The 23750-nt window shown below is 44.7% G+C and overlaps 2 protein-coding genes across 4 annotated transcripts in view; one reads left to right on the top strand and one right to left on the bottom strand.

The window, feature by feature from the left end:
- LOC123757247 (uncharacterized) overlaps nucleotides 1-23750 on the bottom strand; it is a 153318-nt gene that overhangs the window by 56703 nt on the left and 72865 nt on the right. Inside the window, exon 6 of one of the 3 annotated variants that reach the window (XR_011228384.1) lies at nucleotides 16325-16413. The exons of the other annotated variants lie outside the window; for them this stretch is intronic. The gene's annotated coding sequence lies outside the window, so the exon portion shown is untranslated. Of the gene's footprint in view, nucleotides 1-16324; nucleotides 16414-23750 lie in introns of those variants that run through there. 3 annotated transcript variants of the gene reach the window in all.
- On the top strand, nucleotides 14319-14693 carry LOC138364386 (piggyBac transposable element-derived protein 4-like). Its single transcript, XM_069324004.1, has one exon. It carries the CDS (start codon nucleotides 14319-14321, stop codon nucleotides 14691-14693), a length of 375 nt encoding a protein of 124 aa, XP_069180105.1.

Genomic DNA, 23750 nt, shown 5'->3' on the forward strand with positions numbered 1-23750 from the left:
ATGCACGCCCATTTGCAGCAGGAAAATACACAGACCATTTAAGGAAAGTGAATGAACGGTCTGCAAATCTTAATGCTGCGGCCACCATCAAAGCATGGCATAATTTGCTCCTGTTTGGCAATATTTGCTTAGGCGTACCTGCAAGAGGAGGCAAGTCACTAGCCTCATCAGTCACTAGGGCAATAAGTAATTTCCCCAGAGCTGACAACTTGATCCCCATCCCTCCTCAACGCAAAAATCACCGTGGCAGACCCAAGAGTTCCAATGACAATTTTAAACTAGGAACACAAGTGACCAAAAAAATTGAAGAGGGCAACACAGTAGGAGCAATTAGGTTACTTACCAGCGAAGACACAATCGCCCCTAGAAATCCCGCTACCGCCAACTCACTGAGAGAAAAGCACCCTCCTAGAGTACTGTGGGAACCCACTGCTCAGGACACAAATGTCCCAGACATGGGACCTCTATTCCTCTAAGCGTCAGAGGTATACAAAGCCATCATGTCATTTCCGCCAGGCTCGGCAGGGGGATTCACTGGAGTAAGACCTCAGCACCTCAAGGAGATGACAAACCCAGTTCTCGGAGAAGTTGCCGAAACACTATTGTCAGAGGTCACGAAGTTTGTCAACGACTGCCTCTCTGGTTTGATCCCAGATACAATAAAACCCTTTTTCTTTGGAGCATCCCTTTGTGTCCTTAAGAAGAAGGATGGTGGAGTCGGACCCATTGCCGTGGGTAACACACTTCGGCGCCTTGTTGCTAGGGAAGCTGTCAGAAAAATTAGCATAGACGCTGCAACGATGCTTCGACCCCATCAACTAGGTTTTGGTGTCCCCATGGCTGTGAAGCAGCAGCTTATGCAGCACAAGCCTATATCAAGCACCTCCCAGAAAATGAGGCATTAATTAAATTAGACTTTAAAAATGCCTTCAACCAGGTAAAAAGGAATGTGGTACTGGAAGCAGGTCGAACAAGCTATCCTTCTCTACTCCCCTTCGTCTCAGCAGGGTACAGTAGGGAATCAACGCTGCTGTTTGGGGAGCATGAAGTTGTTTCTGCAGGTGTCCAGCAGGAAGACCCACTTGCCCCTTTTCTTTTTTGCATGGCTCTTAAAGAGGTCACAAGCAGGTTGGCCAGCGAACTCAACATCTGGTTCCTGGACGATGGCACCCTGGTAGGGACACAGGAGTCCCTGCTAGAAGATCTACAACTGGTGAAATCTAAGGGAGAGGAGTTAGGACTCACCCTAAACCCATTAAAGTGTGAAATCATCTCATCTAGCCAACCAACCATAGATGCAGTGCAAATCATATTGCCAGGAGCCCAAGTGATCGCTCCCACCGACAGTGTGCTACTAGGGGCACCTCTGGGCTCGAGCGCTATTGAGGTAGTCCTTGAAGAAAAGCTGAACGACCCTGAGGAGGATGTAGGGAAGAATAGGGGCTTTGGACGCCCACGATGCTTTGTACCTTCTCACAAGGTGCCTGGCTTTGCCCAGACTGACCTATTTCCTATGGTGTGCTCCCTCCTTCGACAGCCCAAAATTAACAGAATATGACACTCCTAAGGTCAATAACCGTGAAAGTGTTAAACCTCTCCCTGCAAGATGACCAATGGGACCAAGCAACGCTCCCAGTTAGACTCAGGGGAATAGGTATTCACAAGGCGACACAGTTAGCATTGCCGGCATTCTTATCCTTGACCAGTGCAACAGGTGAATTAGTTAAGGAAATACTACCGGAATACCTAAGAGACTCCATTGGGATTCATGATCCCAAATTCGCGAAGGAGCCGGTCAGTGGGACACTCTTGTCAACTCTCATCCTTGACCGACTTTTCCAAATGACTGCAAACAGTCCAAATGGGATAGCCCCATAGTGGAAAACATCGCCACATGATTGCTGGAGGCAGCTTCCAGGAAGGACAAAGCGCGTCTTCTAGCTGTGCAAGTGCCCCATGCCGAGGACTTCCTGTTGGCAGTCCCTAATTCCGCCTTGGGCACCCGCCTGGACCATTGGACCCTAAGTATTGGTGTTGCCCTGCGCCTTGCCACCCCTATCTCCACCGAGCACCGGTGTATTTGCGGCCATGCACGGGCAGACCAGTACGGCAGCCATGGTCTCATCTGTCGTAAGACACAGGGAAAGATTGCCAGACATGAAGCAGTCAATGACATCATCAAGAGAAGTTTGGCTTCAGCTGGGTGCCCAGCACAAAGGGAACCTCAGTTGTGCAGGCCTGACAACAGCCAAAAACGCCCAGATGGAGTCACCCTGCAGCCGTGGAGGGAAGGTAAACTGGTCGTGTGGGACTACACGTGTGCATCTACATTGGCTGATACCTATCTACCTTACAGCACAACTGAGGGAGGCGGGGCAGCCACCTTCAGGGAGACCCAGAAAACTAAAAAGTACCTGGTTGATGGGGTTCTGGGAGTTCTTCTACTCCCCAAGCCCGGCCCGAGGCCAGGCTTGAATTGTGAGAGTTTGGTCCACTAGGCTGTTGCTTGGAGCGGCTGCAGGCCCACATACCCACCACAGCCCGGTTGGTCCGGCACTCCTTGGAGGAATAAATCTAGTTTCCTCTTAAAGATGTCCACGGTTATTCCGGCAATATTTCTTATGCTTGCTGGGAGGACGTTGAACAACCGCGGACCTCTGATGTTTATACAGTGTTCTCTGATTGTGCCTATGGCACCTCTGCTCTTCACTGGTTCTATTCTACATTTTCTTCCATATTGTTCACTCCAGTATGTTGTTATTTTTCTGTGTAGATTTGGTACTTGGCCCTCCAGTATCTTCCAGGTGTATATTATTTAATATCTCTCTCGTCTTCTTTCTAGTGAGTACATTTGGAGGGCTTTGAGACGATCCCAATAATTTAGGTGCTTTATTGCGTCTATGCGTGCCATATATGTTCTCTGTATTCCCTCTATTTCAGCAATCTCTCCAGCTCTGAAGGGGGAAGTGAGTACTGAGCAGTACTCAAGATGGGACAACACAAGTGCCTTGAAGAGTACAACCATTGTGATGGGATCCCTGGATTTGAAAGTTCTCGTAATCCATCCTATCATTTTTCTGGCTGTCGCAATATTTGCTTGGTTATGCTCCTTAAACGTTAGGTCGTCAGACATTATTATTCCCAAATCCTTTACATGCTGTTTTCCTACTATGGGTACATTTGATTGTGTTTTGTACTCTGTATTATGTTTAAGGTCCTCATTTTTACCGTACCTGAGTACCTGGAATTTATCGCTGTTAAACATCATGTTATTTTCTGATGCCCAGTCGAAAACTTTATTAATATCATCTTGAAGTTTTTCAATGTCTTCAGCCGAGGTAATTTTCATACTGATTTTTGTGTCATCTGCAAAGGATGATACGAAGCTGTGACTTGTATTTTTGTCTATATCTGATATGAGAATAAGGAAAAGCAGCAGTGCAAGGACTCTAACCTGAGGTACAGAGCTTTTAACTGCACTTGGACTAGATTTTATATGGTTGACCGTTACTCGCCGAGTCCTGTTTGACAGAAAACTGAGTATCCAGCGTCCTACTTTACCGGTTATTCCCATTGACTTCATTTTGTGTGCTATCACGCCACGGTCACATTTATTGAAAGCCTTTGCGAAGTCCGTGTATATCACATAAGCATTCTGTTTTTCTTCTAATGCCTCAGTGACTTTGTCGTAGTGCTCAAGTAGCTGTGAGAGGCACGATCTTCCCGCTCGAAATCCATGTTGGCCTGGGTTGTGAAGGTCATTGGTCTCCATGAAATTGGTGACCTGACTCCTAATCACTCTCTCAAATACTTTTATGATGTGCGATGTTAGTGCAACTGGTCTATAATTCTTTGCCAATGCTTTGCTCCCTCCCTTGTGTAGAGGGGCTATGTCTGCTACTTTAAGTGCATCTGGTATCTCCCCCGTGTCCAAGCTCTTCCTCCACACTATACTGAGTGCCTGTGCTACCAGCACTTTGCATTTCTTTATAAATATTGAATTCCATGAGTCTGGACCTGGGGCATGTTTTCAATTTCTCTTTCAAAATTTAGTGCGCTCGTGCTTATATCAGTTATATTTACAGAGGTTTGAATATCCCGCATAAAGAAATTGTCTGGATCTTCCACCTTCATGTTGTTTATTGGAGTGCTAAACATGTCCTCATACTACTTTTTTAGGATTTCACTAATTTCTTTGTCATCTTCCGTGTATGAACCTTCACTTGTACGAATAGGTCCAATAATGGCAGTGGTTTTTGCTTTTGATTTCACATATGAGAAGAAATATTTTGGATTTTTCTTTATTTCCTGAATTGCTTTCTGTTCAAACTGCCTTTCTTCAGTTTCATATGAGTGTTTCAATTTCCGCTCGATTTCCTCAATCTCCCTATATAAATTATTCCTTCTTTGACGGGAAATTCGTGTCTGCATAAGCAGTTCCGTTATTTTTTTCCTGCTCTTTGGTGAACATGAAATCAGATCATGTGAAGGTGTTCAGCAAGGTGATCCTCTTGCTCCCCTTCTTTTCTGCTTAGTCTTAAAAGAAATCACCGAAAGCTTGTCCAGCATCTGGTTTTTGGATGATGGCACTATAGCTGGCACCGTAGACCATCTCTTGGCAGATATCAGGAAAATGAGGGAGCAAGAAGTAAGCCTGGGTCTTGTCCTGAATTCTTCCAAGTGTGAAGTAGTCTCTTCCAACCCAGACATCGTAGCTAGAATAAGGTCTGCCTTGCCTGGAGCCCATGTCATTAGGGCCGAGAACAGCACCCTCCTTGGAGCCCCCATCGGGTCTAACGCCATTGAGGAGATCCTTGACAAGAAAATCGCAGACCTTAGGAGGATGGAAGACAGAATAGGTGACATCGATGCCCACGATGCTTTTTATCTCATCAAATGCCTATCCCTTCCGAGGCTAACCTACTTTCTGAGGTGCGCCCCATCTTACGACAGCCGAAAGCTTGAAGAGTATGACCTCTTACTGAAGACCATGCTGGAAAAAGTTGTTAACCTCTCCCTCAACGAATGCCAGTGGAAACAAGCCACTCTTCCTGTTAGGCTCGGTGGCTTGGGTGTCCACACCGCTACCCAAATTGCTGTCCTAGCCTTCCTGTCTTCCTCCTCAGCATCAGATGACCTGGTTAAGGAAATTCTACCTGACACTCTGAGTGATGTACCAGGGATACAGGATCCCCACTACACGGAATGCGACACGAAATGGGGTGCCATGGCAGACCCAGCACTCAGACCAGCCATGCCGAAAGCCAAGAAACAATCCAGTCGGGACAGTCCCATTGTAGACAAAGAAGCCACAGCTTTGCTGGAGGCAGCAACAACCCCCCAGTAATCGTGCACGCCTCACAGCTGTGCAGGCTCCCCGTGCAGGGGACTTCCTTTTGGCAGTCCCTATGTCTGCGACAGGCACACGTCTTGATCCGCAGGAGCTCCGTATTGCAGTCGCTCTCCGCCTTGCTGCCCCTATCCACACTGTTCATAGGGGTATTTGTGGCGAGGCAGATGCTGACGAATATGGACTGCATGGCCTGCACTGTGGAAAATCTGGTGGTTGGCACACTAGACACGACGAAGTCAATGACATCATTAAAAGAAGCCTTGCCTCTGCTCAGTGTCCAGCGGAGAGAGAGCCCCGCAACCTACTGAACCGTGACTGTGTTAGCTTTGCCAGACGACCAGACGGAATCACACTGCGACCGTGGAAGGGTGGCAGACACCTAGCATGGGACTATACTTGTGTATCCACCCTGGCAACCACATACATCAACCTCTCTGCCGGCACAGCAGGAGCCGCGGCGACACGCAGAGAAAGAGACAAGTCAGCCAAGTACAGGCAATTAGATCATCGGTACAACTTCGTTCCAATAGGGTCTGAGACCCTAGGCCCATGGGGAGAGTGCAAGAGGGATTCTTAAGGATCTTGGTTCCAAGCTCATTGACACCACAAGAGACCCTAGAGCAGTAAGTTTTCTCTTTCAGTGCCTCAGTGTCGCGATCCAGAGGGGGAATGCTCGCTGCATCCTCGGTTCCTGCCCGGCGTCGGAGGAGTTCGAGGAAATCTACAGCCTCTAGGAATAGAACTTTTTTTGTGTCCTCTTAATGTTAATTTTTTGTATAAAATCAGATATATAACTATATATATATATATATATATATATATATATATATATATATATATAGATATATATATATATATATATATATATAGATATATGGATATATATAGATATATATATATAGATATATATATATAGATATATATATATATATATATATATATATATATATATATATATATATATATATATATATATATATATATATATATATATATATAGATATATATATAGATATATAGTTATATATCTGATTTTATACAAAAAATTAACATTAAGTGGACACAAAAAAAGTTGAACCCGGTGCTTGGAGATGCTGCAAAGGACCTTCTAGTGGAACTTACCAGATTCTCCAACATGTGTTTGGCTGGCGGCATCCCTGAGGACATCAGGCCTGTCTTTTATGGAGCAGCACTCTGTGCTCTAAAGAAGAAGGATAGGGGTATCAGGCCCATTGCCGTTGGCAACACCCTTCGACGCCTCGTAGCTAAGGCTGTAGTCAGATCTATCAGCCAGGAAGCAGCACCTTGCTGAAACCTCATCAGCTCGGGTTTGGGATTCCCCTAGGTTGTGAAGCTGCAGCACATGCAGTGCGGGCTTACATTGCTGATCTCCCGGACCAGAAGGCACTAGTAAAGCTTGACTTCAAAAATGCTTTCAATCAAGTCAGATGAGACGCTGTCTTCAGGGCTGTACACAACCATTTCCGTCCCCTTTACCCGTTCATCCGATCGTGCTACAGTGGGGACTCTAAGCTTCTTTTTCGGGGAGCATGAAATAAACTCCTGTGAAGGTGTCCAACAAGGTGATCCCTTAGCACCCCTCCTTTTCTGCCTAGCTATCAAAGAGGTCACTGATTGTCTGACAAGTGAGCTAAACGTCTGGTACCTGGATGATGGCACTCTCGCTGGAACCCCGGAAACCATTTTGGAGGATATAAGGAAAATCCAGGAGCAGGGAGCAGCCTTAGGCCTCATTTTCAATGCATCCAAATGTGAAATAATCTCCCACAACCCAGACATCACTGGGCAAATACAAAATGTTCTTCCAGACATTCTCGTTGTCGAGCTACCGGACTGCGTTCTCCTGGGTGCCCCCATTGGCCCACGACCAATCGAGGAGGTCCTGGCTGCAAAAATCACTGATCTAAAGAGAATGCTGGACAGGATTGACAAGATTGATGCCCATGATGCTCTCTTTCTCCTCACAAGATGCCTGTCTCTCCCTAAGTTGACCTACTTTCTGAGATGTTCTCCATCCTACAGCAGCCCTAAGTTAAATGTGTATGACACCCTTCTGAGGTCCATGCTGGTGAAAGTCCTGAACCTACCATTGGACGACTCAGTGGGAGCAAGCAACCCTTCCTGTAAGACTCGGCGGCCTTGGTGTCCGCACAGCCTCCCAAATTGCTTTACCAGCCTTCCTTTCCTCCTCCCACGCATCGCACGACCTCGTCAGAGATATCTTACCTGCAACCCTGTGAGATTCAGCAGGAATACACGATCCTGCTTTCACTGAATGTTCAAATCAAGTGGGATATTCTTGCAGCCCCAGCAACCATTACAGAGCCAACAAAACAACACAAAGAGTCCGGCTGGAACCACCCTCTAGTGGAAAAAGTAGCTGATGCCATGCTCAGCGCCGCAACATCAGACAAGGAGAAAGCCCGCCTCAGAGCAGTGCGTGCCCTCCATGCAGGAGACTTCCTCATGGCAGTACCCATGTCAGCAATGGGCACGCGCCTAGATCCAGAATCCCTTCGTGTAGCAGTGGCCCTCCGCCTTGGTGCCCCAATTCACACTGAATACAAGTGTATTTGCAACAGGGTGGAAGCAGACCAATACGGACTGCATGGGTTGCATTGCGGAAGCACAAAGAGCTGGCATGCAAGACACAACGAGGTCAATAACATCATCAAGAGAAGCCTCGTCTCAGCTAGGTGCCCAGCGAAGAGAGAACCTCGCATCCTAGGGATTCAAAACCCGGATTTCCCTGCATTTCGCCCTGATGGCATCACCATATACTCATGGAAAGAGGGTAGACAGTTGGTGTGGGACTACACATGTGTATCCACCCTGGCTGACACCATGTACACTTCGGAGCTGATCAGGCAGGTGGGGCAGCCAACCACAGGGAAACAGCAAAATCACTCGAGTACAGGCGACTAGAAGGTCAATACCTCTTTGTTCCCATAGCGTCGCATGGCCCCTGGGGCAAGAGTGCCTTGGGATTTCTCAAGGAATTGGGTTCCAAGCTCATTGACATCACCAGAGACCCAAGGGCTTCCAGTTTTTTGTTTCAGCGTCTCAGTGTGGCGATCCAGAGGGGAAATGCTTGCTGCGTCCTCGGTTCCTGTCCAGAAGCGGAGGAGCTTCAAGAGATCCATAACCTTTAGGCATTTGTCTTGTATGTTTTGTAACCTTTAAATACACAATAAATAAATAAAAAAAAAAAAAAAAAAAAAAGGTGGTAGGAGAAAAGCACACAGAAACTGTATTGGAGGGGACCTACATTGCCTCCAATGCTTGTGTGTGGTTTCCTCCGAGGCTATGGGTCCCCCTTCTTCTAGCCAGAGGTGGTACTCCCTTCCCTCATTAAAATTTAATTTATTTTATTTATATATATATATATATATATATATATATATATATATATATATATATATATATATATATATATATATATATATATATATATATATATATATATATATATATATATATATATATATATATATATATATATATATATATATATATATATATATATATATATATATATATATATATATATATATATATATATATATATATATATATATATATATATATATATATATATATATATATATATATATATATATATATATATATATATATATATATATATATATATATATATATATATATATATATATATATATATATATATATATATATATATATATATATATATATATATATATATATATATATATATATATATATATATATATATATATATATACACATACACAGTGGAACCTCTATTAACGAGTTTAATCCGTTCTGGCACCGAGCTCATTACCTGGAAAACTCGTCTTAAGAAACAAATTTCCCCATTTAAAATAAAGGAAATAAATTTAATCCGTTCCACTCCCAAAAACATCCATACTTGTATGACTTTTTTATGTAAATATAATACTGCACACGTAAATATAAATGTTTTGTTGTAGTGTTCTAATATTTACTTTACCTTATGAAGAGTAGTTGCTGGCTTGAGGGAGACGATGGGGAGGTGGGAAGGAGGAGAGGGGTTATGGTGTGGAAGGAGAATCCACCTCTGAGTCAGGCGGACTCTCTCTTCTTGGGAATTTCACCCAAATTTCATTTCAAATGTCACACAAGGATGCGTTAGACCAGCACCAAATAAAAAACTACGTTGATTACACTCGTTGTGTCAACAATATAATAGTCTTACCACGAAGATACAATACAATGCCGTTGTCTCAAATAGGCAATGTGGTTATTAAAGAAAATGGAAATTTCATGGCAAACATGTATACAATCACCAAGTCAATCGGATAAGAATTGGATTTTATAGAAATATTTGCTCAAATGACGTTTGAGCGCGGTGTTTGGGTGCATTCAAGAGAAAAAAAGTGTGTTACGTTCAAGCGACATATACCTGCAAAACTGATAACACTTTCATAAAGTGTTATCACAAAGTGATAAATTAATTAAACATTTTTACACACCGGGTTGTCACTGCTTTATCAGGGCAGCTTTTCTAAGAATGCGTTCACCTTTTCAAACATTCCAAACACTTCCCTGATCTCAGTGGAAGAGGCAGCATCCTCCCTTACCTCCTCATTCCCTTACTAATGGTGTAAATTGTTGATGAGGACCTGCCATACTTCCTTGTGAGATCAATCACACAGACACCACACTCATGCTTTGCTATAATTTCCTTCTTTAAATCCACAGTAATTGTGTCTTTCTTCCTCTTGACAACACTATCTTTAGCAAGCAGCTTCTTTGGAGACATCGTGTGTTACAAATTGTAGTCGCAAAACCACTAAAAACCCAAAGAAAAGCTCAAATAAATCCATAGGGATGCTTGTCGTGTGAGATACAACAACAACACTGGCGTCGGAGGCGTCCGAGAATTTGCGAGAACCCGCGAGACGCTAGGAAGCGCCATGTGGTTTCACTCGTTAATAGAGGCGAGCTCGTCAATAGAGACAAATTTGCTGCGAGTGGCTTGCTCGTTACTGGAAAAACTCGTTAATAGAGGTTCCACTGTATATATATGTGTGTAATTACCTAAGTGTAATTACCTAAGTGTAGTTACAGGATGAGAGCTACGCTCGTGGTGTCCCGTCTTCCCAGCACTCTTTGTCATATAACGCTTTGAAAATACTGACGGTCTTGGCCTCCACCACCTTCTCACTTAACTTATTCCAACCGTCTACCACTCTATTTGCGAAGGTGAATTTTCTTATATTTCTTCGGCATCTGTGTTTAGCTAGTTTAAATCTATGACCTCTTGTTCTTGAAGTGCCAGGTCTCAGGAAATCTTCCCTGTCGATTTTATCAATTCCTGTTACTATTTTGTATGTAGTGATCATATCACCTCTTTTTCTTCTGTCTTCTAGTTTTGGCATGTTTAATGCTTCCAACCTCTCCTCGTAGCTCTTGCCCTTCAGTTCTGGGAGCCACTTCGTAGCATGTCTTTGCACCTTTTCCAGTTTGTTAATGCTTCTTAAGATATGGGTACCACACAACAACTGCATATTCTAGCTTTGGCCTAACAAAAGTCATGAACAATTTCTTTAGTATATCGCCATCCATGTATTTAAATGCAATTCTGAAGTTAGAAAGCATCGCATAGGCTCCTTGCACAATATTCTTTATGTGGTCCTCAGGTGATAGTTTTCTATCTAGAACCACCCCTAGATCTCTTTCTTTATCAGAATTCTTTAAAGATTTCTCACATAATATATAGGTTGTATGGGGTCTATGTTCTCCTATTCCACATTCCATAACATGACATTTATTAACATTAAATTCCATTTGCCAGGTGGTGCTCCATCTACATATTTTGTCCAGGTCTTCTTGAAGGGCATGACAATCATCTAAATTTCTTATCCTTCCTATTATCTTAGCATCATCAGCAAACATGTTCATATAATTCTGTATACCAACTGGTAGATCATTTATGTACACAATAAACATCACTGGTGCAAGAACTGAACCCTGTGGTACTCCACTTGTGACATTTCTCCATTCCGATACATTGCCTCTGATTACTGCCCTCATTTTCTATCAGTCAGAAAATTTTTCATCCATGATAGAAGCTTACCTGTCACCCCTCCAATATTTTCCAGTTTCCAGAACAACCTCTTATGTGGAACTCTGTCGAAAGCCTTTTTTAGGTCCAGATAGATGCAGTCAACCCAACCATCTCTTTCCTGTAATATCTCTGTGGCTCGATCATAGAAACTGAGTAAATTCGATACACAGGATCTTCCAGATCGAAAACCATACTGTCTGTCTGATATTATATCATTTCTCTCTAGGTGTTCTACCCATTTAGTTTTGATTAGCTTTTCCAATACTTTCACTATTACACTTGTCAATGATACAGGTCTATAATTGAGGGGGTCTTCCCTGCTGCCACTTTTGTAGATTGGAACTATGTTAGCCTGTTTCCACACGTCTGCTACGATTCCTGTACACAGGGATGCCTGAAAGATCAGGTGAAGTGGAATGCTGAGCTCAGATGCACATTCTCTCAGAACCCATGGTGAAACGCCATCTGGGCCAGCTGCTTTGTTCTTCCCGAGCTCCTTTAGCATATTTTCCACTTCATCTCTAGACACCTCTATCCGCTCTATGTTGTTCTCTGGAATTCTTATTGTGTCTGGTTCTCTGAAGATTTCATTTTGTACAAACACACTTTGGAACTTTTCATTTAATGTTTCACACATTTTCTTTTCATTTTCCGTGAATCTGTTTCCCATTTTCAACCTCTGGATATTATCCTTTACCTGCAATTTGTTGTTTATGAATTTGTAGAATAGGCCCGGTTCTGTTTTACATTTATCTGCTATCCCTTTTTCAAAATTTTTTTCTGCCTCTCTCCTTACTGCTGTATAGTTGTTTCTCGCATCTTTGTATCGCTGGTATGTTTGGGGGTTTGGCCTCTTCCTATACTGATTCCATTTTTGTGTCTTTTGGTCTCTTGCCCTCTCACAATTTCTGTCGAACCAATTCTGTTTTCTGGCCCTGCATCTCTGTTTTGGTATGAATGTTTGTGTGCCTTCCTCGTATAGTTTTAAAAATTTGGCATACATTACATTTACTTCCCTGCCTAGCAACAATTCTGTCCAATTACACTCATTAAAAAAATTTCGAAGTTCCCCATAGTTGTGTGTGTGCGCGTGTGTGTGTGTGTTGTACCTAGTAGCCAGAATGCACTTCTCGGCCTACTATGCAAGGCCCGATTTGCCTAATAGGCCGGGTGATTTCCTTTGTTTTCAATAATTTTTTTCCAAATAGTTTATTTGAATTATTATTATTATTTTATATTAAGACCATAATTAATTCACTTAGTTGTCTTAACCTAATCTAAACTAAGATAAGTTAGGTTAGGTTAGGTTAGGTAGGGTTGGTTAGGTTCGGTCATATATCTACTTTAGTTTTAACTCGCATTTAAACAAATTAACTCATACATAATGAAATGGACAGATTTATCATTCCATAAGAAAAAAATTAGAAAAATATATAAATTCTAGAAAACTTGGCCTATTAGGCAAATCGGGTCTTGCATAGTAGGCAAAGTATGACATTCTGGCTACTAGGCACAACATATATATATATACTGTATATATATGTCATACCTAGTAGCCAGAACGCACTTCTCGGTCTACTATGCAAGGCCCAATTTGCCTAATAGGCCGAGTGATTTTCTTTATTTTCAACTAATTGTTTTCAATTACTTTATTTGAAATATTATCATTATATTATATTAGGAACATAAATTATTGACTTAGTTATATTTGTTTAGGTTAGGTTAACATAGGTTAGGTAGGGTTGGTTAGGTTCGGTTATATTTCTATGTTAGTTTTATCTCAAAATAAAAAACAATCTCATAATGAAATGGACAGCTTTATCATTTCATAAGAAAAAATAAATAAAAAAATATGTAAATTCTGGAAAATTTTGCTTATTAGGCAAATCAGGCCTTGCATAGTAGGCCAAGAAGTGTGTTTTGGCTACTAGGTACAACATATATATGTGTTGTACCTAGTAGCCAGAATGCACTTCTCAGCCTACTATGCAAGGCCCGATTTGCACAATAAGCCAAGTTTTCATGAATTAATATTTTTTCGACTACCTAACCTAACTTTTTCGGCTACCTAACCAAACCTAACCTATAAAGATAGGTTAGGTAGAGTTGGTTAGGTTCGGTCATATATCTACGTTAATTTTAACTCCAATAAAAAAAAATTGATCTCATACATAATGAAATGGGTAGCTGTATCATTTCATAAGAAAATAATTAGAGAAAATATATTAATTCAGGAAAACTTGGCTTATTAGGCAAATCGGGCCTTGTATAGCAGGCTGAGAAGTGCGTTCAGGCTACGACATACATACATACATACATAATATATATATATATATATATATATATATATATATATATATATATATATATATATATATATATATATATATATTATATATTATATATATATATATATATATATATATATATATATATAAATATAAATACACACACACACACACACCAGTGATGGATTACCTGAAACACCGGTTTCAAGAAGTGTATAGCCCAATGAAAGAGTTGTGTTTGGATGAAGGCACAATGGCATGGCGTGGCCGGCTGTCGTTCAAGGTGTACAATCCAAACAAACCAGACAAATATGGCGTCAAATTATATATGCTAGCTGAATTAACATCTGGCTACATTTATGATTTTGAAGTGTATTCTGGCATTGGTAAAACGATAATGGAAACAGTTACTGGGTTGATGCGGCCAGTATTGAACAAAGGTCACCACCTCTATATGGATAACTATTACAACTCAGTTACCCTTACAGAGAAGTTGTGAGAAGTTGGGGTCTACACATGTGGAACAATTAGACTATTACGTGGTGCCCCAAAGGACCTGCAACTTATGGCCAAGACTAAGATTGCTATGGATACCACAGTCTACCGCAGCAAGGACAACACCTTCATTCTGCTGTGGAAAGACAGCCGAGTTGTCTCTATGATTACCAATCTCCACAATGAGAGAGAGACAGTTCAAAAATGCAAAAGAGTTCGTAGGCCAGATGGAACAAAAGGACTAGACCAGGTTGTGGTGAACAAACCCAAGGCAATTATTGACTACAATAAATTCATGAAAGGTGCTGACCACTTTGATCAAATGGTAAAGTATTACCATTTCGCCAGGAAATGTCACAAGTGGACCAAGAAAATAACTTTTTATTTCCTATATGGTGATGCCATCAGGGCGAAGTGCGGGGAAATCCGGGTTTTGGATCCCTAGGATGCGAGGTTCTCTCTCCGCTGGGCACATAGCTGAGACGAGGCTTCTCTTGATGATGTTATTGACCTCGTTGTGTCTTGCATGCCAGCTCTTTGTGCTTCCGCAATGCAACCCATGCAGTCTGTATTGGTCTGCTTCCACCCTGTTGCAAATACACTTGTATTCAGTGTGAATTGGGGCACCAAGGCGGAGGGCCACTGCTACACGAAGGGATTCTGGATCTAGGCGCGTGCCCATTGCTGACATGGGTACTGCCATGAGGAAGTCTCCTGCATGGAGGGCGCGCACTGCTCTGAGGCGGGCTTTCTCCTTGTCTGATGTTGCGGCGCTGAGCATGGCATCAGCTACTTTTTCCACTAGAGGGTGGTTCCAGCCGGACTCTGTGTTGTTTTGTTGGCTCTATAATGGTTGCTGGGGCTGCAAGAATATCCCACTGATTTGAACATTCAGTGAAAGCAGGATCGTGTATTCCTGCTGAATCTCTCAGGGTTGAAGGTAAGATATCTCTGACGAGGTCGTGCGATGCGTGGGAGGAGGAAAGGAAGGCTGGTAAAGCAATTTGGGAGGCTGTGCGGACACCAAGGCCGCCGAGTCTTACAGGAAGGGTTGCTTGCTCCCACTGAGTCGTCCAATGGTAGGTTCAGGACTTTCACCAGCATGGACCTCATAAGGGTGTCATACACATTTAACTTAGGGCTGCTGTAGGATGGAGAACATCTCAGAAAGTAGGTTAACTTAGGGAGAGAGAGGCATCTTGTGAGGAGAAAGAGAGCATCATGGGCATCAATCTTGTCAATCCTGTCTAGCATTCTCTTTAGATCAGTGATTTTTGCAGCCAGGACCTCCTCGATTGCTCGTGGGCCAATGGGGGCACCCAGCAGAGCGCAGTCCGGTAGCTCGACAACGAGAATGTCTGGAAGAACATTTTGTATTTGCCCAGTGATGTCTGGGTTGCGGGAGATTATTTCACATTTGGATGCATTGAGAATGAGGCCTAAGGCTGCTCTCTGCTCCTGGATTTTCCTTATATCCTCCAAAATGGTTTCCGGGGTTCCAGCGAGAGTGCCATCATCCAGGTACCAGATGTTTAGCTCACTTGTCAGACAATCGGTGACCTCTTTGATAGCTAGGCAGAAAAGGAGGGGTGCTAAGGGGTCACCTTGTTGGACACTTTCACAGGAGTTTATTTCATGCTCCCCAAAAAAGAAGCTTAGAGTCCCCACTGTAGCACAATCGGATGAACTGGTAAAGGGGACGGAAATGGTTGTGTACAGCCCTGAAGACAGCGTCTCATCTGACTTGATTGAAAGCATTTTTGAAGTCAAGCTTTACTAGTGCCTTCTGGTCTGGGAGATCAGCAATGTAAGCCCGCACTGCATGTGCTGCAGCTTCACAACCTAGGGGAATCCCAAACCCGAGCTGATGAGGTTTCAGCAAGGTGCTGCTTCCTAGCTGATAGATCTGACTACAGCCTTAGCTACGAGGTGTCAAAGGGTGTTGCCAACGGCAATGGGCCTGATACCCCTATCCTTCTTCTTTAGAGCACAGAGTGCTGCTCCATAACAGACAGGCCTGATGTCCTCAGGGATGCCACCAGCCAAACACATGTTGGAGAATCTGGTAAGTTCCACTAGAAGGTCCTTTGCAGCATCTCCAAGCACCGGGTTCAGCATTTCTTTGATGTGCTGGGGTCTCAGGCCTGTAAAGCCCCCTGCTGAACCTGTTGGGAAAGACATGGCTGCTTTGTAAACCTTAGATTTATATAAATATTATATATATATATATATATATATATATATATATATATATATATATATATATATATATATATATATATATATATATATATATATATATATATATATATAGTTACATATCTGATTTTATAAAAAAAATTAACATTAAGAGGACACAAAAAAAAGGTCGATTCCTCGAGGCTGTAGATTTCCTCGAACTCCTCCGACGCCGGGCAGGAACCGAGGATGCAGCGAGCATTCCCCCTCTGGATCACGACACTGAGGCACTGAAAGAGAAAACTTGCTGCTCTCCTCTGGATCACGACACTGAGGCACTGAAAGAGAAAACTTGCTGCTCTAGGGTCTCTTGTGGTGTCAATGAGCTTGGAACCAAGATCCTTAAGAAACCTTCTTGCACTCTCCCCATGGGCCTAGGGTCTCAGACCCTATTGGAACGAAGTTGTACCGATGATCTAATTGCCTGTACTTGGCTGACTTGTCTCTTTCTCCGCATGTCGCCGCGGCTCCTGCTGTGCCGGCAGAGAGGTTGATGTATGTGGTTGCCAGGGTGGATACACAAGTATAGTCCCATGCCAGGTGTCTGCCACCCTTCCACGGTTGCAGTGTGAATCCGTCTGGTCGGCTGGCAAAGCTAACAGAGTCACGGTTCAGTAGGTTGCGGGGCTCTCTCTCCGCTGGACACTGAGCAGAGGCAAGGCTTCTTTTAATGATGTCATTGACTTCGTCATGTCTAGTGTGCCAACCACCAGATTTTCCACAGTGCAGGCCATGCAATCCATATTCGTCAGCATCTGCCTCGCCGCAAATACACCTATGAACAGTGTGGATAGGGGCAGCAAGACGGAGCGACTGCAATACGGAGCTCCTGCGGATCAAGACGTGTGCCTGTCGCAGACATAGGGACTGCCAAAAGGAAGTCCCCTGCATGGGGAGCCTGCACAGCTGTGAGACGTGCACGATTACTGGGGGTTGTTGCTGCCTCCAGCAAAGCTGTGGCTTCTTTGTCTACAATGGGACTGTCCCAACTGGATTGTTTCTTGGCTTTCGGCATGGCTGGTCTGAGTGCTGGGTCTGCGATGGCACCCCATTTCGTGTCGCATTCCATGTAGTGGGGATCCTGTATCCCCGGTACATCACTCAGAGTGTCAGGTAGAATTTCCTTAACCAGGTCATCTGATGCTGAGGAGGAAGACAGGAAGGCTGGGACAGCAATTTGGGTAGCGGTGCGTACACCCAAGCCACCGAGCCTAACAGGAAGAGTGGCTTGTTTCCACTGGCATTCGTTGAGGGAGAGATTAACAACTTTTTCCAGCATGGTCTTCAGTAAGAGGTCATACTCTTCAAGCTTTCGGCTGTCGTAAGATGGGGCGCACCTCAGAAAGTAGGTTAGCCTCGGAAGGGATAGGCATTTGATGAGATAAAAAGCATCGTGGGCATCGATGTCACCTATTCTGTCTTCCATCCTCCTAAGGTCTGCGATTTTCTTGTCAAGGATCTCCTCAATGGCGTTAGACCCGAGGGGGCTCCAAGGAGGGTGCTGTTCTCGGCCCTAATGACATGGGCTCCAGGCAAGGCAGACCTTATTCTAGCTACGATGTCTGGGTTGGAAGAGACTACTTCACACTTGGAAGAATTCAGGACAAGACCCAGGCTTACTTCTTGCTCCCTCATTTTCCTGATATCTGCCAAGAGATGGTCTACGGTGCCAGCTATAGTGCCATCATCAAAAACCACATGCTGGACAAGCTTTCGGTGATTTCTTTTAAGACTAAGCAGAATATAAGGGGAGCAAGAGGATCACCTTGCTGAACACCTTCACATGATCTGATTTCATGTTCACCAAAGAGCAGTTTTGACTCACCACTATAGCACGATAGTATGAACGGGTAGAGGGGCCGGAAATGGCGATGTACGGCACAAAGTACTGCATCTCTTCTAACCATGTTGAAGACATTCTTAAAGTCCAGTTTGAGCATGGCCTTTTCATCAGAAATGTTGGTGATGTATGCTCGTGCTGCATGGGCAGCTGCTTCATAGCCTTGGGGGATTCCAAATCCTAGCTGGATTGGTTTCAGCAATTCAGCCGCTTGCTGGCCAACTACCCTCGTAGCAGCCTTGGCAATCAGGCGTCAGAGAGTGTTGCCAACAGCGATTGGCCTGATTCCTTCGTCCTTCTTTTTGAGAGCACAGAGGGAGGCACCAAAAAAAGAGAGAGGCCTGATGACCTCAGGTATATCACCAGCCAGGCACATGTTGACGAACCTTGTGAGTTCCATAAGATCTTGTGCAGCATCACCAACCGCAGGATTTAACATTTGCTTGATGTGTTGAGGTTTTAACCCTGTAAAGCCGCCTGCTGACCCAGGTGGAAAAGAAAGGGCTGCTTTGTAGACCTCAGATTCACCAACGGTTAATGGGTCTGAAATGGTGTCGGCTGATGGCGGAACGATGTTGCGGCCTTGAGGGGCTCTGGGTGGGTGCTTGCTTTGCAGGGGCCCGTGCTGTGGCTGAGTTTCGAGGAGCAATTTTCTCGTCACTGGTGAGGACTCTAATAGCACTTGCGGTATTTCCCTCTTCAATTTTCTTGGTGATTTGTGCTCTGATTCTGTACGTTTCCGGTATGTTGTTGCTACCATTTCTGCGGTGGATGTGTTTTGCTCGGAGAGGCAGGCGAACTAGGTTGTCCCCCCTTGGGTATTCATTTATCGCCCTCAGGACTGAGGAAGCAAGTGATTTGTCCCTCCTTGGAGGGATGGCGAGGCATACATTGCCAAACAGAAGGACATTATGCCACGCTTGAATGTTTTCCGGGGCATCATTGACCCTTTTCAGAAGATTACAAAGTTTGGCTGCTGCATTTGGGCGGGCTGCTTTTGGGATGTTTGGTAATGTTCTAGCAGACGTCGCTATGATCGCTTGGGTGAGGTTTTCAGATGAGATTAGGTTAATGGGAGTCTCTTCCCTAACTGTCAATGGCAGCTGACCATTGCTTCCCTTTGGAAGCTGGTGGGAACCACTGCATCTTACCTCGTTGACGGTATGAAAGCGGATGACACCACCGTTGGAGTTAATGGCGGTGTTTTTGTTGCATACTTGGCAAAAAACTCTTTTAGGAGTAGTTGTTGGCACCTCAAGGCTCGTGGAGTCCTGCCCGACCGCTGGGACCCCTTCCATTTCAACTCGGTTGGGAGAGTTAAACTGTGCATTGTTCTATAGAGGGGGGCAAACACGCTGGGTCATGGCCAAGCAACTGCCAGCAACTGGGTGTGGAAAAGCACCTGGGTGTGGAGCCAGAAATATATATATAAATAAATATATAAATAAATATATATATATATATATATATATATATATATATATATATATATATATATATATATATATATATATATATATATATATATATATATATATATATTTATTTATTTAGGGGTACCACCACTGGTTTAATTAAAGGGACCCACATCCTCGAAGAAGAAAATAAATAGTGTTAAGAGAAGACCTTGTGGGTTCTCACTGAATACTTTAATCTTTTTCTCTCCTACCACCCCAATTATTTTTTTTATTTGATTTTATTGCAATGCTACAGTTTACAGAAAACACACACTTATATAACAATATACCAATCAGTGTTCGAAGACCTCGTCCAGCTCTTCGGGGGTCGGGTGCGTACCCAAGATACAGCACGCATTTCCCCTCTGAACAGCGACACTGAGGCGTTGGAACATAAAACTGGCCACTCTTGGGTCTCTAGTCTTCTCAATGAGTTCCTCGCCCAGCTCCTTCAGGAACTTAAGTGTACATTTACCCCAGGCACCCAGAGTCTCAGAGCCTATTGGCACGAACCTGTAACAACGTTCTAGGTCCCTGTACTTGTTAGTTTTCTGGGTCTCCCTGAAGGTGGCCGCCCCGCCTCCCTCAGTTGTGCTGTAAGGGAGATAGGTATCAGCCAATGTAGATGCACACGTGTAGTCCCACACGACCAGTTTACCTTCCCTCCACGGCTGCAGGGTGACTCCATCTGGGCGTTTTTGGCTGTTGTCAGGCCTGCACAACTGAGGTTCCCTTTGTGCTGGGCACCCAGCTGAAGCCAAACTTCTCGATGATGTCACTGACTGCTTCATGTCTGGCAATCTTTCCCTGTGTCTTACGACAGATGAGACCATGGCTGCCGTACTGGTCTGCCCGTGCATGGCCGCAAATACACCGGTGCTCGGTGGAGATAGGGGTGGCAAGGCGCAGGGCAACACCAATACTTAGGGTCCGATGGTCCAGGCGGGTGCCCAAGGCGGAATTAGGGACTGCCAACAGGAAGTCCCCGGCATGGGGCACTTGCACAGCTAGAAGACACGCTTTGTCCTTCCTGGAAGCTGCCTCCAGCAATGATGTGGCGATGTTTTCCACTATGGGGCTATCCCATTTGGACTGTTTGTAGTCATTTGGAAAAGTCGGTCGAGGATGAGAGTTGACAAGAGTGTCCCACTGACCGGCTAATTCGCGAATTTGGGATCATGAATCCCAATGGAGTCTCTTAGGTATTCCGGTAGTATTTCCTTAACTAATTCACCTGTTGCACTGGTCAAGGATAAGAATGCCGGCAATGCTAACTGTGTCGCCTTGCGAATACCTATTCCCCTCGAGTCTAACTGGGAGCGTTGCTTGGTCCCATTGGTCATCTTGCAGGGAGAGGTTTAACACTTTCACGGTTATTGACCTTAGGAGTGTGTCATATTCTGTTAATTTTGGGCTGTCGAAGGAGGGAGCACACCTTAGGAAATAGGTCAGTCTGGGCAAAGCCAGGCACCTTGTGAGAAGGTACAAAGCATCGTGGGCGTCCAAAGCCCCTATTCTTCCCTCCATCCTCCTCAGGTCGTCCAGCTTTTCTTCGAGGACTACCTCAATAGCGCTCGAGCCCAGAGGTGCCCCTAGTAGCACACTGTCGGTGGGAGCGATCACTTGGGCTCCTGGCAATATGATTTGCACTGCATCTATGGTTGGTTGGCTAGATGAGATGATTTCACACTTTAATGGGTTTAGGGTGAGTCCTAACTCCTCTCCCTTAGATTTCACCAGTTGTAGATCTTCTAGCAGGGACTCCTGTGTCCCTACCAGGGTGCCATCGTCCAGAAACCAGATGTTGAGTTCGCTGGCCAACCTGCTTGTGACCTCTTTAAGAGCCATGCAAAAATGAAAAGGGGCAAGTGGGTCTTCCTGCTGGACACCTGCAGAAACAACTTCATGCTCCCCAAACAGCAGCGTTGATTCCCTACTGTACCCTGCTGAGACGAAGGGGAGTAGAGAAGGATAGCTTGTTCGACCTGCTTCCAGTACCACATCCCTTTTTACCTGGTTGAAGGCATTTTTAAAGTCTAATTTAATTAATGCCTTATTTTCTGGGAGGTGCTTGATATAGGCTTGTGCTGCATAAGCTGCTGCTTCACAGCCATGGGGGACACCAAAACCTAGTTGATGGGGTCGAAGCATCGTTGCAGCGTCTATGCTAATTTTTCTGACAGCTTCCCTAGCAACAAGGCGCCGAAGTGTGTTACCCACGGCAATGGGTCCGACTCCACCATCCTTCTTCTTAAGGACACAAAGGGATGCTCCAAAGAAAAAGGGTTTTATTGTATCTGGGATCAAACCAGAGAGGCAGTCGTTGACAAACTTCGTGACCTCTGACAATAGTGTTTCGGCAACTTCTCCGAGAACTGGGTTTGTCATCTCCTTGAGGTGCTGAGGTCTTACTCCAGTGAATCCCCCTGCCGAGGCTGGCGGAAATGACATGATGGCTTTGTATACCTCTGACGCTTGGAGGAATAGAGGTCCCATGTCTGGGACATTTGTGTCCTGAGCAGTGGGTTCCCACAGTACTCTAGGAGGGTGCTTTTCTCTCAGTGAGTTGGCGATAGCGGGATTTCTAGGGGCGATTGTGTCTTCGCTGGTAAGTAACCTAATTGCTCCTACTGTGTTGCCCTCTTCAATTTTTTTGGTCACTTGTGTTCCTAGTTTAAAATTGTCATTGGAACTCTTGGGTCTGCCACGGTGATTTTTGCGTTGAGGAGGGATGGGGATCAAGTTGTCAGCTCTGGGGAAATTATTTATTGCCCTAGTGACTGATGAGGCTAGTGACTTGCCTCCTCTTGCAGGTACGCCTAAGCAAATATTGCCAAACAGGAGCAAATTATGCCATGCTTTGATGGTGGCCGCAGCATTAAGATTTGCAGACCGTTCATTCACTTTCCTTAAAAGGTCTGTATATTTCCCTGCTGCAAATGGGCACGCAGCTTTAGGAATGTGAGGAAGAGTTCTGGTGGTGGATGCTTTGATGGCCCCCAGGAGGTCATCTGATGACATGAAGTTTGCTGGGATGAGTGGGGGTGCCGGGGGACCTGTGGGCCTTCTCTCTCTACAGGTACCGTCAATGAACCCTCACAGTTGTGTTGACGTAGGGTTCCATCGTTTCTAAGGCTGTGAGATTCGTCACACACCCGACACGTTCCTCTGGGTCTGGGTCCTCTGGTTGCACATTTGGGTGCATTGTTCCCAGGACCCTGTTCTTGGCTGAGAGGTTTCTGGTTAGTTGGTGGAGTCCCCTTCATCCCCCGGGCGAGCTGAGACATTGGCTGGCGTGGGAGGGATGACAGAGGTGGTGGCGGCAGGGGTGGACACGGGTGGTGGCAGGAGGGGTGGCTAGCTGTCCCTCACACTCACCACTCGTATGAGTACTTGTGTCTCCCTCCCTTTTGGGAGGAACCTGAATGCCTGCTGTGACCTGTGCCATATCTGGGTGCATGGAGGGTAACACATCTCTGCAACAAGCACTGTGTGGGCGGTGAATAGGTAGATTTGAGACACCCAGGCGCAGGGTGGGTTGGGGGTGGGATGGCAGGAGGTACTGAGGTGTGGTGAGGCCGGCGGGCAGGGAGGAGGTGGGGGTTGACCGGGCCTCCCTCAGCTTGAGGGGGGGGGAGGGTCTGGGTGACACTTAAACACTGGTATAATTTTCTTGTATATCACTGCACAATGATGTACAGGGACGCCTTAATTATACCAGTTGCATTGCTCCTGGCAGTATGGGTTCGAGTCACTTCTGGGGTGTGAGTTTTCAGTTGTATATAGTCCTGGGAACCATTCAGGCTTGTTTGCATTTGTGTTCCTCACGTGTGCCCCAAAGAATGAGGCGATTTGATAAAATGCTATGCCCAAGATTACCATCCGAGTGCCGGCGGGGAAGTGGTTCAAATAGCTTCGGCTATCACTTCCTTATGTCCGGTCGTGATGGTCAAGCGGATTAAGGCGT

This window comes from Procambarus clarkii, chromosome 13 (assembly GCF_040958095.1).
Source record: "Procambarus clarkii isolate CNS0578487 chromosome 13, FALCON_Pclarkii_2.0, whole genome shotgun sequence".
In the NCBI taxonomy this organism is placed as follows: Eukaryota; Metazoa; Arthropoda; class Malacostraca; order Decapoda; family Cambaridae; genus Procambarus; species Procambarus clarkii.